The 17986-nt window shown below is 45.5% G+C and overlaps 1 protein-coding gene and 1 non-coding gene across 2 annotated transcripts in view; one reads left to right on the top strand and one right to left on the bottom strand.

Annotated features, from left to right (window-relative positions):
* GRIN2A (glutamate ionotropic receptor NMDA type subunit 2A) overlaps positions 1–17986 on the bottom strand; it is a 373011-nt gene that overhangs the window by 55038 nt on the left and 299987 nt on the right. The window contains exons 7-10 of the mRNA XM_045462078.1: positions 14832–15000; positions 14569–14722; positions 9190–9315; positions 5582–5811 (exon numbers count right to left, since the gene is read on the bottom strand). Coding sequence (XP_045318034.1) covers positions 5582–5811; positions 9190–9315; positions 14569–14722; positions 14832–15000 — 679 coding nt within the window. The remainder of the gene's footprint in view (positions 1–5581; positions 5812–9189; positions 9316–14568; positions 14723–14831; positions 15001–17986) is intronic.
* TRNAR-UCU lies at positions 1918–2002 on the top strand. Its single transcript has one exon. It is a non-coding gene; the product is annotated as a tRNA-Arg (tRNA).

Raw genomic sequence — 17986 nt, 5'->3', positions numbered from 1 at the left:
GGCATCCAAGTTCACCCGAGCCAGACCAACCACAACCATCATTCTTCCTTCCAGACTCACACTTCATTTCACCGTTAATTAAAATTTCCACTTGAAAATCGTGTCCCCTGAATTAGGCAAGCCGCTGTGTAATAAGCAGCCACCACTGCATTTGGGGGGAAGTGGCCATACATTGGCCAAATGAGATCTTCCTGCTGGGTGCCTTGCGTTGGTAGAGTGTGTGTGCATGTGTGTGTGTCTGTGTGTGTGCACATGAACAACAAAATGCTCTTTGCGCTCCCTCTGGCGGGCAGTGCCTCAATTCATCACCAAAAGACTAAGAGGCACCAGCCCCGCTCGTGGGCACAGCAGCCGCCTGCTCTGGGGACACAGGTAAGTACTCTGCAGAAATCTAGGTGCTGTGTCAGCTGCTTCCGATCTCTAGAGGCATGGGAGATGGTCCACTTGACCAGATGTCGTCCCCTTCACTCCCCGTCTGCAGCAGAGGGGCCACGTAGCTCTTTACAGGTTTGCTTTGGTCCCTACCTTGGGTTGCACAGTGACAGAGGCAGATGTTCAGCCTCAGTGGTGAACTTCCACACTTCTCAGGCCTTAACTGTACCATCACCCCCACAAAATTCAGCCCAGCACCGAGATCCAAAAACCTTTCCCACTAGAGTAAAGGCTGTCAAACTTAAAAAAATTTTTTATGTTCATTATGCTTATTTACTTTTGAGAGAGAGAGAGAGAGAGAGACAGAGAGAGAGGGAACAAGCAGGGGAGGGGCAGAGAGAGGAAGACACAGAATCTGAAGCAGGCTCCAGGCTCTGAGCTGTCAGCACAGAGCCTGATGTGTGGCTCAAACCCACGAACGGTGAGATCATGACCTGCGCTGAAGTTGGATGCTTAACCGACCGAGCCACCCAGGTGCCCCAAGGCTGTCAAACTTTTTACAGCATGACTCTCAAAACACACTCTATGGACTAGGACATTCTTCACGTATACCCTGTCCACACACACACACACACACACACACATACACACACACACACGTGCCACTTCCCTGCATTCTTTCTACATGTGATCTATTCTCAGTGATGTCACTGAGATGTTCTATTTCTTTAATGGCCACAACCCTTACATTAATTTCAGGGCTCACTAAAAAGCTAGGACCTACAGTGTGAAAAATAGGCCATAGGCACACGAGGCAAGTGTGGGTCATCTCTTAAATCCTGGGGCCTCCCACTGAGGACATCGTAGTTTTCAGAAATGATTTCTTGTGCAACTTTCTCCCAGAGAGTTCTGTGTCCAAAGAGAACAAAACAGATGTGGGCTGTAGCAGAGGAAAGGGTGGTACAGAGATGTCCATGGTCAGCAAGACCACAGAGCAATGTAATCACGATGCCGGGGGTGGAGGGAGTCAGTGGAACTCCCTGGGGCTTCTCTCTCCAAAGACTATACTCCCTGGTCAAGTTCATTGCCTTCACTTGGTCTTAGGCTTAGACAATTCAGCTCCTCACCTGCCCCTTAGGAATTGAGTCATTTGGGGCAGCTGCCTAAGTTCTCCAAGCCTCAGTTTCTCTATGTGTAAACTGGGGGCCGCTTTTGCAAGTAATCATCTGGTCCTTCAAAGAATACGTTGCCTCATCACCTGCTGTCACCCAAAGTGACTTTAGCCAAATAATGGAGCCAGTTTCCTTCTAATCTGGAGAACAAAGGATTAGGAGGGTTATATTCTAAACTTTTCTTCCATCCAGTATGTGAACAAGTCTGGAAGTCATCCAAGGGGGCAAGACACGGCAAGCCCTTCAGGACACAGCAAGTACAGATGCAGATCTGGGGAATAAAATGCTTAGGGCAAATGTGGCAATGGACCAGGGCATTTCTTCATTCCTCTTACACACCCAAACTACACATTTGTTAAAAATAACTAGGGGCGCCTGGGTGGCTCAGTTGGTTGAGCGTCTGACTTCTGCTCAGGTCATGATCTTGCAGTTTGTGGGTTCGAGCCCCACGTCAGGTTCTGTGCTGACAGCTGGGAGCCTGGAGCCTGCTTCCGATTCTCCATCTCCCCCCACCCCCCATCTCTGCCCCTCCCACTTCCCCACCCTGCGCTGAGCTCTCGCTCTCTCTCAAAAATAAAGACTAAAAAAAAATTAAAAATATATCTGTCTTCTGTGACTACAGATAAGGGTCACTGGCACGTGGAGTTGTATTTCGAGTATGGTCTGCTCCTGCTGGTGACGCCCCACGAGCTTCTGGAGGTCAGCATCAACCGACTGTGGCCCTTAGAAGGGAGGAGAGGCTCAGAGGCCTCTGTGCAGCCGGTGCCCACCCAGCAGCAGAACCACAGCATTCGGGGACAGCACAACTCCACGGGGACACATTCGTGGGCTCCGCTACCGAGGCAGGCTCCTGAATTCCCCCCATTGTCACAAGAGGCCAGCTGGTGCAGCGACGCTCCCAGCCCCCAGAGGTGCGGAACAGCTCATGAGGCATCGAGGCTGAGGAGGAGGAGGAGGAGGAGGAGGAGGAGGAGGAGGCGGCGGCGGCTGGAAGGAGGAAGTAGCAGTTCTAACAGGACAACCTACCAAGTGCCGGGCACAGTGTGAGGATTATTGCTAATACTCATATTAACCTTGCCAGAAAGGTATTAATACCCGCCCCCACTCCTATAAGGTAATTAAGCCTTGGGGATACTGACATACCAAAGGCCATACAACCATTTTATGGCAAGGTCGAGGGTTGGAACGCAGGTTCATTTGACCCCAAATCTGGCGTTGCTGTCGCCACTACATTCATCTTGGAGCTCCCCCACCCTTTTTGGGAAGCTTCCCCATCAACATTTCAACTTTTCTTTAGTATTTCCTAGGGGAACATCTACCTATGAATCTGCCTATTTAGAACCAAAGCCCGAGCTCATCTGAGTGCACCACGGGCTTCAACGGCGCTTTTCCCAGCAAGCACTAAGACTGCAAAATGCTTTAAAAGCATCATAAACCTGAGTTGTTACACAGGTAATCATGATTTAAAAAAAAAAAAAGGAAAAAAAAAAGGAAAAAAAAAACACCTGAGTGTGTACAGTATTAAAATAAATTGATTCCATATAGATTTTTTTATTTTGTAAACTTTCTCGGTGTATCTGCTATTACTCTCCTGGGAGCATTTAGCTTATTTACTCCAAGAATTTTGCTGTTTATCTAATTGTAGCAAACATTTAATTAAAAGAACTATCTGCGTGCCACTAATGCTCTGAGCTTGGGAGCTGAGCTGTGTCTCATGAGGATGTGGTATCTGTTACGAGGTGTCTCAAAGCCAGAGAAGGTCAGTGAAATTATTAGTGGTTCTAATTAGTTTTCCCACAAGCGGCCATGTTATTTAGACCCAAAACTACGTAGCAAGGGATTTTTTTTTCTCACCCTTGCCTTTGAAAAGAGCAACAAAAAGCAAAATAGGCTGCGAACTACTTTCCTGAAAAATCCTGGTTCCCGATGCTTCTGCTGTACCTCAACCTGCCTCTTCGAGGAACCGTATTTTCGTTCCCCTGATGTGACGGGAGGCACGTACCGGTGCCGGTGGCCGTGGGGGATTCTATGGACTACAAGGCACATTCACGACTGCTGTCTGCCTCTCTCGCTACAATCTCTTCTCCTAAACGTCAGGGAGGAATGAGGAGGCACGGCCAGGTTCCGTGACTATAAAAGCATGGAGTAAATCGCACCTCTGAGTTTGCCCTGCCCAGAAGCAAAGGAACGGCTGGGGTTTTATGCTCCCACACTGGTTAGCTGTTGTTTAGAGGTAACCGAAGGGATTGGGGGAACTTAACCTTTCCAGAAGTTTACCGTTCTAGTGCCCCAAGGTGATCCTCCTGTGAAGATCCCCCTTATGAGCCTTTGTCAGCAAAAGTGGGATGGGTACACGGAGCTGGAAGACGGATCCCAGGAGACCCAGGTGAGATGCCTACAGTGTCCTACACAGCATGCATTTGTCACCCAACAAACATATCCTGAGCACCTGCTAAGTGCCAGAGAACTCTCTCCTAAGCATTCCCCTGATAGCCCCTCCAGCCATGTCAATGTTAATCTCACAGGTTTTAGCTCCTTGATAATACTTGTTCCTGCCTGGAATTTTGTTCCCCATTTACATTCACGCGTGTGTTGTTTATTTCTCTCTACTAGAACTGAAGTATCGTGGGAGTATGAGCGCAAGCTGCCAAGTTCGCCACAGTGGCTGGGAACACCCCTCCCAAGAGGTGACATTTTCCCTAAAAGACCTGAAAGTCAAGGAGGAGCCAGCCATGAATGATGGGGAAGAACATTCAAGGCAGAGGGCAGAGCTAGTGCAAGGGCACTGTGGTGGAAATCTGCTTGCGGTACTGAGGGTGCAGGGAGGGGGGCTGTGCGAGCAAGAGGGAGGGAACACTTGAGGGGTGCACCAGATAATAGAGGGCTCTGTCGCCATGGTAGAGTGGCATTTACTCCAGCCACAGTGGGAAGCGTTCAGAGAGAGGCCAACCACTCACCCCTGCCACTCATCATCTTTCTGATGACAGGCCTTCTCTCTACCTCTTTCAACCACAGCATATGTCACAGATAAGCTGTTAGGGCCTTTCATGGTTGATTTTCTATTCAGCGGTTTGTTGACGAATGCCAAAAGAATACATGTAGACTTAAGTCAGCAAGACATGCTGGTGAGATTTTATGAAGAGAGACAATTATCCACGTACGCGAGACAGAAAATCTTTGCGAGGCAGCAATCCCCACACTGCTGAGCTTAGCAAGTCAGGATTTGCTTCGTGAACCGAAAATTTCGACGGAAGGCTGCACCCGGTTTACCTCTTTTCTTCCTCTGGGTGCCTTTCTGAACAGCCACTCACACCCCGCCTCCCTCGTGACATTCTAGCAGAGAATGGAGACAGCACGTGTGATATTGGAAGCACGGCTCCGCCCCGACAGGGAGGGCTGGAGAGGTGTCTGAGTAAAAAGGAGCCGGTGGCGAACGAAAAGCCTCTCTGCTCCTTTTGTGCCCTTGAAGAAATTTCAGGTGAGTCAGGAATGCAGACGGTGGGGCTGGCCGGCTACATGGGTACAAGGCGCTGTTAGTTTGTCTCTGGGCAGGCCTTAGAGACGACTTTCTTTCGTGTCAGACATGAGAAATCCAGGCGTGGGGCACATTAGAGACTCAACCAATGCCAGAGAACGGGGACGTCGCTACAGGCTCAGAGCACCCCACTTCCGCCCTGCCCAAGTTTCTCCTTGTCCAGGCTCGTGGGTCTCCTCCAACACCACACGCTGTCTTACAGGGAGAACTCCAGCCTGAGCTGGAACACAGTGCCACCGTCATCGTTCTCTAAATATGACAGATGACCGTTTCGGGAAACGGTGCTTCCAAATTACACCCGGAATCTTTTAGATCTGGGAGGGCTAAGCCTCGGGTTCTGTTTCTAAAATTTTTAGAAAGATGCCAATTCAAGTTAAAAGAAAAAAAAAAACCCAACCCTCTGGCTTTGTGCTTTAGAGTTGATGGGTTTGGACGGGCCCTTCTGAGAAGAGAGCATTTAAGATCAGCCCTTTGGGCAGTGAGGGAAGTAAGGTGACCTTACCTTTTTGTCACTGAGGCCGGTCACTTGGTCCACAAACTCCTCCTGGATCATGAAAGCAGCTAGGTTGGCCGTGTAGCTGGCCAGGAAGATGACGGCGAAGAAGGCCCACACAGACACCATGATCTTGCTGGTGGTACCTTTGGGGTTCTGGACGGGCACGGAGTTGTTGAACACCAGGCCCCAGAGGAGCCATATAGCTTTTCCAATCGTGAAAGAAGGCCCATGGGGTGCTGCAAATAACAGGAAGGACATTCTCAGAACTCTCTCGAAAGGGCAATGCAGCGGCTGCCAGCAATCCTGCCGGGTGCCGGAAGATGGGACCGTCTCACGGTGGTACTTCATTGTCCCAGAACCACAGCCACCACACTCCCTGCGTCTTTAAAAATGAGCATTTCCCCCACATTTCTATCTAGCTGGATTTTTTTTTTTGCCACATTTCTTAAAAGAAGGCGAAATAAATAAAAAAATAAAAAAAAACAAGGGAGAAAGGAAAAGAAAATGGCTCTGCAAAATGTGGTTTTAAATTTGGATTCGATTTCCATCTGGGGGAGCCAATCTCCTTAATCAGCCTAGCGAGGCTTGCAGAAGTGCATGTGTGGGGTCGCTTCAGTTCTCACAGGCCGTGCTACCGGTAAGAACCATGCGGTCCAGTGGGACTGACGTGTGGCAGTCTAATCCAATTGTCCCTCGCAACTGCTCCTGTTCAAACTCAGACGTAAAGTGTGCACAATATAGGAATTAAACCCAACTTTTCAGTTGTCTGCAATTGGAGACATCAAGGAACCCGAATAACAGCTGAATTCTCCCACCACTTCACAGATGAAAGACATTTGGTTGCAGGTCATGGAAAATGAACTCTGATATCACAACACTTTTTCTTCCTCGGTGTATCCCCGCAACAGCTATGTGTCCCTTTTAAGATTCTTAAATGTTCTTTGTAGCAATCTTCACTAAAGAGGCAGAACAACATGGCACAATATATTGGGGTGGGGGTGGGATCTGCGGGCTGTAAAATGCAAGCCTTTCGGCTTTCATGTCTGTTTTGCACAAGGGGGGGAAAAATCAATTTATGCCCTCATTTCATGGGAAAAAGGACTTCCTTTGACAGAAGGTTAATTTTAATGTCATTTAAGTAAATGAAGATGTGAAAAAATGATCTACTCAGACTTCGGTTGGCAACACCAGCAGAGTGGGCAATAAATAAAGTAGCAGAAGTGAATCATTGACGGGTGGTATGAAGTTCTGGGCAGGGAGCCTGGGAGAAGCAAGCTTTCTGCACACTGGAGGCCAAACCCAGGCTGCAGCAATATTTATAATAACCCTATACAGCACATCAAAGGGAAGGCAATTAATTTTGTTATTCTCAATCTCAAGCGCTCTGTTTCTCTTTGCCTAGTTTTATAATCTTCTGGACTTATTCCCAAGATGCCAAGAACTCTTAGGAAAAAAAATAATAATTAGAGTCAATCCAGTTAACTTCATGAACTACTTAATTTTATTAGGGAATGAGGCTGACCAGAAGTGATGGCTATTTGGGAATCAGAAATAGGCAGGGGCAGGGGTTCTGTCCAAGACTTTTGTGAACTCCTGATTCATGAATACTATTACTGAGCCGGACATAAAACCTTCCCCATAACGTGCCGGGAAATGTAACAGAAAGCCATTTTGCACAAAGAAACCTGTAGCTGCCGTGTCTGGAGTTTCCACAAGCAGATGAGCAGGAAACAAAAAGCCTCGAGGCGACGGAAGGGCTGGGGAGTCTGCTTGCTCAATTCCTTGCTTTACAATAGTCTTCCAAGTGTGAGCTTTGGCCAGAGAAGGAGTTGTTGCATGTGATGGCCTCTGGACTGTTTTTCGTCTTGAAAGATATATACCTGATTTATCCACTAACCTCCAGCCAAGTCCAAACCACTGTAATCCTTTCTCTCAGAAAACTAGCACCTTCCTTCCACTCCTGCCTGCCCTTCTCATTATCCCAAGAGAGCAGCGCCCGTGATCCTCCTACGCTGTACATGCTTCGTCCCGCCTTTCCCGCCATCTTGTATCACTGTCCACCCCTCTCACTCACGTCTTTTCTGTTTCATCCAGATTGATTCACCGTCAAGGTCTGTCTTTGTATTTGTTGTTCCATCTGCACAAAATGCTTGTCCCTCCATTTTTCACATGACTTCTCACTCCTTCGGGTCCTCGGCTCCAATGTCCTGTCTTCCGGAAGTTCTTCCCTGCTTGGCCATCTTATCTAAAGCGGTGCCCCAGCCGTCACCTCACTTTGTCTTTTACCCCCCTTCTCTTGACACTTATTACCATCTGTGATTATTAATGTTACGTGTTCATGTGTTATCTTCACAAGTAAATTCTCAGCTCCCCGGCAGGGGGAGGGGGCAGTCAGGAAGTCTCCACCCAGTTTATCATGTTGTCCCTCTATGCTAGCTCAGTGCCTGGAACATGGTACCTCCTCAATAAATACTCGTCAGAGAAATGCATGAATTCACAAACAGCACAAACTTTGATTCTGTGAATGTAAATACAGACTCCACTGTGGTGCAGTCACTCCCAGAAAACCCTCTCAGACCCCACTCTGTCGGAACCTCTGTACTGGGTACTTACGTTGCCCTTTTAGTGGAGGCTGGTGATTCTCCCATTTAAAACACAATTTATGATTATTTATGGCATTTTCACTATGTTAGCTTGACTGGAGATGGTTCATGTAGTTACCATCACTCTTCAGTGGTTAAGAAGTGGGAGGATTTCAAGAAAACTAAGTTCCTAGCAGATTCCCATGACCTGCTGACTGTTTCCAATAGTGAATCTTCCGGATAAGAATATGTGGCAAGTTGAAGCACCCTGATTTTGAATGGCTGTATGCCTACTGTCTTCCCCCAACCTAAGTCATTTTTCAGGAAAGGGATGTGGTCCAAGCAGCCTTCCTGAGGCCATCCACTTAGAACGTGCTGTGCACTGAGGAAGAGTCACTCAGAGTGATGTAATGTGTTTATGTCTCTAACATGAATATTGGTTTGCACAGGGGCCTCTTAATAAGTTATAGCCAATGAATGTCTCCCAGTGCGATTTTCTATCTACTGATGGCAGCTTTATCAAGTACAATGCACTAAGGTCAGGCACTATCAAGAGGAAAATGTCATTCTTTGGGGGGAAATACCACTTTATAACTGTTTTTACCGTCAAATGAATTCAAGTGTGATTCAGTAGTCTGGAGAATGTTCTTAAACTAGTATCTATAAAAGCCATTTCCTCTGCCTGGACTGAAGTCGAGACTCAAAACAACCTGAACATTTCTTCTGACACAGATTTTAAATGTTAATTGCCAGAAAAACTTCTTGAAATCTGCTTTCTCAACAAATCGCCAGTGGTTTCCACCTAACGGCGACAGACTGCCACAGAATAACACGATTAAAAGTGTTCCGTTTTGTTTGATCCCCTCTTTACTTGAAGCAAATAACCTGCAAAGTGTACAGGGTTACCAGTAGCATCGGTGACCTGGCACCGTTCATGGAACCCAAGAGCAAGCCCACACAGGAGGATGTGCTGTCCACCTGAAATCTTTGTCGGAAGTCAATGAAACAGGGTCAGCGTGAGGGAGGTCTCACCTTTCCCTTTGGCTAAGCTCCTGTTGTATCCAACGGGACTGAAGTACTCGAAGACGAAAACAGCTATGGCGGACACGATAAGCAGCATCACAAACATCATCACCCACACGGAGGCGCTGAACGGTTCTGTGGATGAACAGGCCAGAGGAGTGGAACATGGTCAGTTTGCGGATCCTCACAACCAGGGCCAGCGGGAAGCCCAGAGGTCTGTTGGCAGGCTCACCCCTCCCTCACGAGCATCTGATCATTCAAAAGAAGCTATGAATCCCTGTCGGTTCATACGTCTCCACCATTCTTCATGCTACAGAACATTTGAGGCATTTTACAAGACTGTACATAACAGGGTAAAAATAGAGACGAGCATAGGACACCGTCCAAATCGGGTCAAGGAAAGTAAAAACAAACGGGAAAAAGAATGCAAATAGAGAGTCCGTCAGGTCCGATATGATTATAGCATCATCCTGGGGACCAATGCTATGGGGAAGCAAGACCCGGCCCAAAGAGTCGATTCTAAGGCTTCTGCTGACCAGCATGGGTTTTATTCTTATTTTCACTTGGATTCTTACATGCTGGAGGGACGATGTGTGGGGAATTCCAGAAGGAAAGGGCACACTACAACCTGGTAGAAACGGATCGTAAAATCAGGGGGCTGACAGCAATCAATATTGGAAGGTCAACATCTGCCACCACTGCTCGGACTACCACACTCTCCTCTCTGCCATCTGCTCCAGACAGATGAGATCTCTACAATTTTAAAATCTTGTTGATGCTGTAAATGGGCTTGAATGCATTTGAAAAGTCAACTGAGGATATCATATTCACATGGTAATTGGGTGAAAAAAGCATTGCTCAAAGAAGAGAGACAATGAAGGAGTATTTGGAGAGATGGTAATTTCCCCTAAAAGTAGTTTACATCAGCTCATTTTCATATGGATGTCTCAGAAGGGCAGGCCAAGTCACAAGGTTCTCAATCTTAGAATGCTCTAGAAAGTTAAGAGATTTTATGTAAAATAAATTAACGCTTATATTCAGTCTGATTGAGGATATGAAAATGGGCTGAATGGAGCCACTGTATTCACACAGGTCACAGATTTGCTAGAAAATCAACACAGACAAAAATTTTGGAAAATGAACATATCTCCACCTGAATGCATCATTGGGAAGAAACTGCCCTTGGGTACCAATAAAGTTATAATCTTTTTCATCACAAGCAAACATTTTCTGAGGGTAAAATACAAGAAGCCCAATAACACCCCGAATAGTAGGCATTTTATTATTTTTAAATTGTTTTTCTGATGAAGCTGGTAATAATCATAAAGAACTAGGCTGGTAGCAAGCCACCCTATCATTAAAGCCTGTGACTACCTAACACAGCTAGGGGTCATCATAAATTCCAGTTTAATGAGCTTACTATATAACAAGAAACTAATATGTCCGAAGCTTTAACTACATTGGATAATTTAAAAACTGGCAGGAATGCTTTGCAATGCAGTTTCCATGGTGCAGATATGTTAAAAAGGATCAGGTACCAGCACAGGCTACTTAGGTTAAATAACACATGGTGAGTTGGAAGAAATCAATGAGGTTGCAACCATGATATATCTTAGTTGAAATTAGCTTGGGTAATAACAATATTATATCCCTGAAATCATTGCAATTGGGTATTGAGGTGTGCCCAAAAGGGAGAAGAAATAAAGAAATAATTAGGAGATTAAACATACTCAATATTCAAGAGAAATGGTGAACTAATTCTCCAAGCTGGGTATGTTAATGGCATGGTGCGTATGACGGAAGGAGGGTCACCATGATGAGTAAAAGAGCACAATCACGGAAAGCACTTGATGGTGTGTGATGTTTGCTGTGCACACACACACAGTACATCCAGTGGAAGCGCTATTTGATTCCGCGGGTAAAGCCAGAACCAGCAGTGGCAATGGCGGTAGTGGTGTGCTGTTCATGGTCCTGAAAAAGGTGTCCTGGTTTCAAACATGCACGTTTATTCATCGGATAACTTCACTGCCAGTGCAGGTGGCAGTAACGTGATACAACATATTAGGGGCCATCCTTACTGAATACTTCACGCACATGGCTTCATTTGGCAGTTGATGCATCCTAATGCTGACACTAACTGTTCCAAAAATAAGGTGAAGGCCTGATCAAGCAACTGATCCCAGACGTTTCCCCACTTGGAAGCGACACCTGCCCCTTGGCTCGTGAGCATGGCAGAGAGATAAAAGGATCCTGCTATAGTGTTCTGGTTTTAAAAAAGTTTTTTTTCAATGTTTATTAAAAAAATTTTTTTTTAAATGTTTGTTTATTTTTGAGATGGACAGAGACAGAGCATGAGCGGGGGAGGGGCAGATAGCGAGGGAGACACAGAAGCAGAAGCAGGCTCCAGGCTCTGAGCTGTCAGCCCAGAGCCCGACGTGGGGCTTGAACCCACAAACCGTGAGGTCATGACCTAAGCTGAAGTAGGCTGCTTAACCGACTGAGCCACCTAGGCACCCCCAGTGTTCTGGTTTTGATAAGTTAGGTGCCTATGAAGTGCCCTTAAGGATTGCTGTTAACACACCACCGCCAACGCCACCACCACCACCACAACATAGAAAAGCACTGGAATAATGGTGAAGCACCATCTATAGTGTCTAAGGAATGACCCAGAAACATTTGGATAGCTCCGGATTACATCCTCGACTGGCTTAAAACAGATTCAACATTTGTCCGTGAAGGGGCTTCCATCTAGGAGGCTCCAGATCAGCATTTCTTTGGCTCAAACAATCCAACCTGCTTGGAAAGTCTTTGGAAATAAATGAATGGAAATACTGCACCAGACGCCATCTCTGTCCTTGAAGAGTGGCTGGTTACGTTTGCACACAAAGCCTGGGAGGCTTTACCTGCAAGTGTTTCTGACGTGAGTTAATGGAGTTAGCGGAGAGAGGACAGGAAGTAATGAAGAGCAGTGCAATCAAATTTTGAATGTTTGGGCTCTTCCAGAAGACTGAGCCAGTGAATGGAAAAATGTAGCTTAGCATGGCTCATTATGACTTTCAAAACCTGCAGATAATGGCCGTAAATAAGGGGGTGCACAGTGAATCGAACAGGGATGTAATTTAGTGACTAGAAAACATATTAAGCCTACTGTGTAAAAACTGCTTTGAAAATAGTTTCCTCTGGCTGCAATTTATTTTACTTTATTTTTAAAGATACAGGAGGAAGAACAAGGGGGGGGTGCAGGTAAGGAGGCTTGGCTAAACTTAGCAAAAATGCTTGACTTTTTATGGAAATGTTCAAATAATGCAGGTAAGATAAAAATCTAGGTGAAACTGGGTTGAGGCCAGATTTGATATCAGCAACCCATTTTTTTTTTTTTTTATGAGACAAGCCAGTTGTTGGCATTTGTTTCTTCTCTGATTGAATTGGAAAAAACGTTCTCTCACTATGGAGGTATGTCAACAACTTGTGAAAGGAAACACACATCTTTCCATTCTTTCCATGAACTCACTTCCTCCAACCTTTTCTTAACCCCCAGGGCCAAAGAGCTCCGTTACAGAGTCTGCCAGGTAATGGGAGATGGTGATAAGCAGTGGCTTGTGCATGAGGGTCTCCCGATCATCGTTAAGATTCTGCCCGTGTCGTCCCTATCAGGCGGCTGCATTTCTCCTGGTGTAGTGAGGCTCTGTTGTTAAGATATGGGTCCATTATCCATATCAGACAAAGGCACAAAAGGAACATAATGAGGTGTGTGTGTGTCAAGGTCCATGTTACTCCAACAAAGGTTAGGAGAATGGAAGCAAGGAGTGCAAAATCAAATCCAGGGAGTGGTAAGGATTTCAACAGCTTAAATGGATTATCAGAAACGAAAATGGCAAATCCATAGGTCTCTGTGAGTGAGGTGGCACCCAAAATCCTGTTAGCCAATGTTCCACTGAAGGGAATGAAACACAGACGGTTTCACCGGATGCGCCATGACATATAAAAGAAGATGGTGGACAAATAAGACTATGGGCTTGGAGCCAGTGTCCACAGACTGGCTCTCGTCTGCAAGTTTTAGCTCTCTACCAGACAAGGGTGTGTGTGTGTGTGTGTGTGTGTGTGTGTGTGTGTGTGTGTGTCTATCTGGAAAAATGTAACAAATTTCAGTGACTTTAATTAGTTCCCTCTGTCATGCAGTTTGCTTTTGGGGTCAATGTTCAATTTTCACCTTCCCAAATCTGGGACAAACCCACTGATGGGGGTGCCAAGGAAAAGGGAATTTAAATCCCACCATCTTCAAGATAGCTACTGTCAAAAACCGCTGATGGTAACCAAACACTCCACACAATACCATCCTTTAAAGAAAAAAAAAATAACACTTGGCTATGTCTCATGCAGTTTCTACACCTGTAGCCGGGCTACTTAATGCATAAATACTGACACTGCTAAGGAAAACAAGATAGAAAATAGAGATCTACCTTGCTCTAAAACAAACCAAAACCAAAACACAAACACAAATGACAAAAAAACAAAACAAAACAAAACAAAAGAAAACTTATGTCAAAACATACATTTATGGAATAGTTAAGAGTAAGGAATTTCCTCCCTTCCAAACCATTCAGCTTGAAGGACAGTCACATTTAAAATACGATTCCATTAATTTTCAATCAGTGTATGCTCTTCCGACTACTTCTATTTTGTTTATCAGAGTGCTGGTATAAATCACGGCACGTTCATCATTATTTCACCCTTACAGCCAGTAAATAAATGGCTGTCACATCAGTGAGGGGTGGAAGATGGGAACGAGGATACCATATAAAGGCTTATGGGCTGATTTAAATGAACTACGGACAGAAGATTTATTTTTTAAATGTTTTCAAGGCTCTAAGACATATATCTACTAATCTACATTGCACACAATCAAGACCAGTATCTGAATACATGCTTGTATTTTCAGCCAATAGTTCCAAGTTAGAGATGAATGAAAGATGTTAATGGGGTGACAGGGGGGATGTGACTTGGGATCATTCAAATATGACACACTTTGGGGGCGCCTGGCTGGCTCAGCTGGTTGAGAGTCTGACTTCAGCTCAGGTCATGATCTCACAGTTCGTGGCTTCGTGCCCCGCATCAGGCTCTGGGCTAACAGCTCAGAGCCTGGAGCCCTGCTTCAGGTTCTCTGTCTCCCTCTCTCTGCCCCTCCCACATTCACGCTCTGTCTCTGTCTCTCCTTCTCAAAAATAAACCTAAGAAAAAGAAACACACCAAATACGACACACTCTGGAACGCACTGATGTTGTTAAATGGAAGTGAGCAAGGTCCTCCTTGGTTCCATCCTTTGAGCCAACAAGACAAATACCTATAATTCCTCATAGGTAAATGGCAGCGACCATGGTGTTCACATACCTAGAAAAGCAGAAGGTGAGACCGTGCCGTTGCTTCTTGAAACCATGACGCTGATCCCCGTCTCCACGAAGGGCACAGAGAAGTCCACCACCTCAGAACGCTCCTCATTGATGGTGAGCGAGCCGACCGCCATGACCGCCCGTTGATAGACCACCTGCACACGAGGCAAAGGAGCACAGCGCCTTTATTCCTCCTTCCCACCGCCCCTGAGCACTGCGGGCCCCAGTCTGGATGACAGCCCTAGGGGGAGGAAGACCACTTACTTCACCGATCATTCCGTTCCACACGTTGTTAACTTTCTTGCCGTGCTTCCCGTTGGTCACCAGGTAGAGGTCATAGGTGAACTTCACGGTGCGGGAGAGCTTCTTCAGGATATCGATGCAGAACCCCTTGCAGCACTTTTTAACATTCATCCCCTCGTTAGTTGAATTGCTGTAGGAAAACACCGCAAGACCGTAGAATATTAGCACCGGAAGATTTGTTGGCAGTCATTACCTATACGCTTCCACTATATCCATGTGGGAAATAGAGGCTCAAAAATGAGGGCGTGGCTTTTCCAAGGACATGCAGTAGTTTACAACAGCACAGGGAGAAGGTGTTCTTAAGGATGAGAGTAACCATGACAATGGCTAACTTTTATTGAGTGATTATTATTTGTACCATGTACCATGCTTTCTACTGTTGGATTACCCTTCATGACATTTCTCTTAGGTAGTATTTGTCTCCCCCATTACAGTGATAAGAATTACTGCCTCTTATTCTTTTTTTAAATTTTTTAATGCTTAATTTTGAGAGAGATAGAAAGGGGGAGGGAGGGAGAGAGAGAGAGAAAGAAACATAGCGTGAGCAGGGAAAGGACAGAGAGGCATAGAGGGAGACACAGAATCCGAAGCAGGCTCCAGGCTCTGAGCTCTTAGCACAGAGCCTGACATGGGGCTCACACTCATGCCCTGTGAGATCATGACCTGAGCTGAAGTCAGACACTTAACTGACTTATTCTTAAGTTTATAACACATACAACCTCTTTTGACCAGAGTTCAGTAACATGATCTAAGCCACACTATAAACGCTTACAGGAAAAGAGAAGGAAGGAAGACATAAAACTCTCAGTGGGAGGAGAGTTTTGCTTTATCCTACCACTGCAGACAGAGGTTTGCAACCAAAGAGAAGAAATAATGGTTGCGTTACGTAGGAAGGGCACTTTCCTTACTGAGGAAAACTTGGCTGAGAATCAGAAGACTTGGGGTCCACCTTGTGCCTGAGTCCATGGACTTAATGTGTCTTGATAGAGTCATCTGTCAAATGAGGGCTCGTTCATTTCATTTTCCCTCCCTCCCTACATAGCAGGAGAGTAAAAGGTGACATACTAAATAGCAGTGTCCTTGATCAGGAAAAAGCCCTGTTAAAATACACAGGGTACTGCTTTCTTAAAAGCTATCATCAACTACCAAGGTGACATATGTTGCTTTGCACCAGCCACCTTGTTTTATTAACCTGGCCGAGTCGTATTCAAAGGACACCCATACAAATCAGAAATGCCTTAAAAAAGGAAGGAAACAGGGTTTTCCCAGTTAGACAGCTCGTGTAGGACGATGAACAGCTCTCTGGGCAATACACTTGGGCTACCTTGTGATGGGGCATCCCATTGGCTCAGCTCTCTGACTTATGCATGTCACGAGATACGTGCTCTGTCTGAATATTCTGTTGCTGGCTCATCTACACAACAGACTGTTACCTAAGCACCACAGTGATGTTTGTGGAAATCCAACATCACAATAGGAAATCACTTCCATTTCCATATCATAGAAAAAAAAGTAGGTTACACAGTGATGTATACAGAACAGTCCTGGCTATATAAAAACAGATGAGCTTATAAACCATATCTGGATGGAAAAACAATGAAATATGAAGCAAAGCTATTTTTGAATGGTGAGAAATAACTTTTTCATATTTTTAGTCCTCCCCCCCAAGAACAACTGCAGTGAGTATATACTACATATATAATCAGATATACACATACATCAAGCACCATTGATGTATATCTTTGTCCATGAACATGGGTTCTTTTGACAATGTGACTTTGAGTAATGGAAGCGAGTTGCAAAATGCCATAAACATGATAGAAATGTGTCCTAGGTACATTAAATCAATGGCATGTCCAAATAACGATTTCCTGCTGGGTATCGATCTGTGGCTCTTTGAAAAACATGGTCAGATCCAATTCTCTCTTTTTCTTCCCGGCCACCATGGGCCATGCATCAATGCTTCTCTCCCTCTTCCCACCTGTGTCTCCTTCTCTCTATTTCCCCTCCATTTGTCTATCATAGGGTCTTCCTTCCCCTGGTCAGGATTCCTGGGAGAGTCTGGACAGGAGTTACGAATGCCCCAGGCTTAAGATTCAGGGTCACAGGCATACGGTGGTATTCTTTGGCATTGCTGGGAACCTCGGCCAGTTAATGAGTTAATTATCTCCCCTATGTCTCCTAATACTAGGTATATTTATAGATACCCATGGTCATTAATGCATTTTCACCCAACAAGCACCCACTGAGTACCTACTGTGGGTAAGACATGGAATTAAACCCTAAGGACACAGGGTGAAAAAGACACATGCAGCGAATGCAACAGATGAATTTATCATGGGGATTCTGGACACAGACCCGCTTGTAAGTAGAAATTTTCAATTGGTTCCCATCACAGCCCTTGTATATGTGCATGGGCGGGGGGGGGTGTGTGTGACTTAACTACACAGCCATCTAAGAAATGTGCCCAATGCAATCTTTCCCTGCTCCCCACCCTCATCCAAAAGAAAGGATGACCCATAGAAGCCAATGTGGGGAAAGGGATCCAATAAGTGACCCAGCTCTCCAGTTCTGCAGTTTCCCAGTGTGGTGGGTGGACAGGATCATGGCCATGCAAGTCAGACAGAGACATTTTTCAAGTCCTAGGTCTGCCCCTAACAACCAGGAAGATGCAGATAAGTCTCCTCACTCATAAGCCTCAGTTTACTTACTTGCAAAGTGAAAAGGCGAGGGCTTACCTTGTGGGATAGTTGGGAAGATGAAAACAAATGTGCAAAGCGCCTCTCAGGTAAGTGCTTAAGAATACATATCCTCTCTTCTTACCAACAATTTGACAGTTTGGGGGATTCACTGGCAGTATGGCCGTTTTTCCCCAAAATATCAAGCCAGCTAATTTTTCCTCAATTCTCTCTTTATGCCCTAACACCCAACTAACAGATGAAAAGAAACGCTTGGTTTCTTAGCTCATTTCCTGTCACCTATGTTTTTAGAAGATTGATTTGTGTCCTCAAGACCCCACCATTTGCCAGAAGTGAGAGACAAACGCTTTACCCTGGGAGATATCACCCAGAAAAAATATAATCATGTTACCTCACAGAATCCTTCTTAGAACCAAC

Source organism: Leopardus geoffroyi, chromosome E3 (assembly GCF_018350155.1).
Source record: "Leopardus geoffroyi isolate Oge1 chromosome E3, O.geoffroyi_Oge1_pat1.0, whole genome shotgun sequence".
Classification (NCBI taxonomy): domain Eukaryota; kingdom Metazoa; phylum Chordata; class Mammalia; order Carnivora; family Felidae; genus Leopardus; species Leopardus geoffroyi.
The sequence above is the reverse complement of the archived record's forward strand: the minus strand, read 5'-3'. Positions and strand labels throughout refer to the sequence as shown.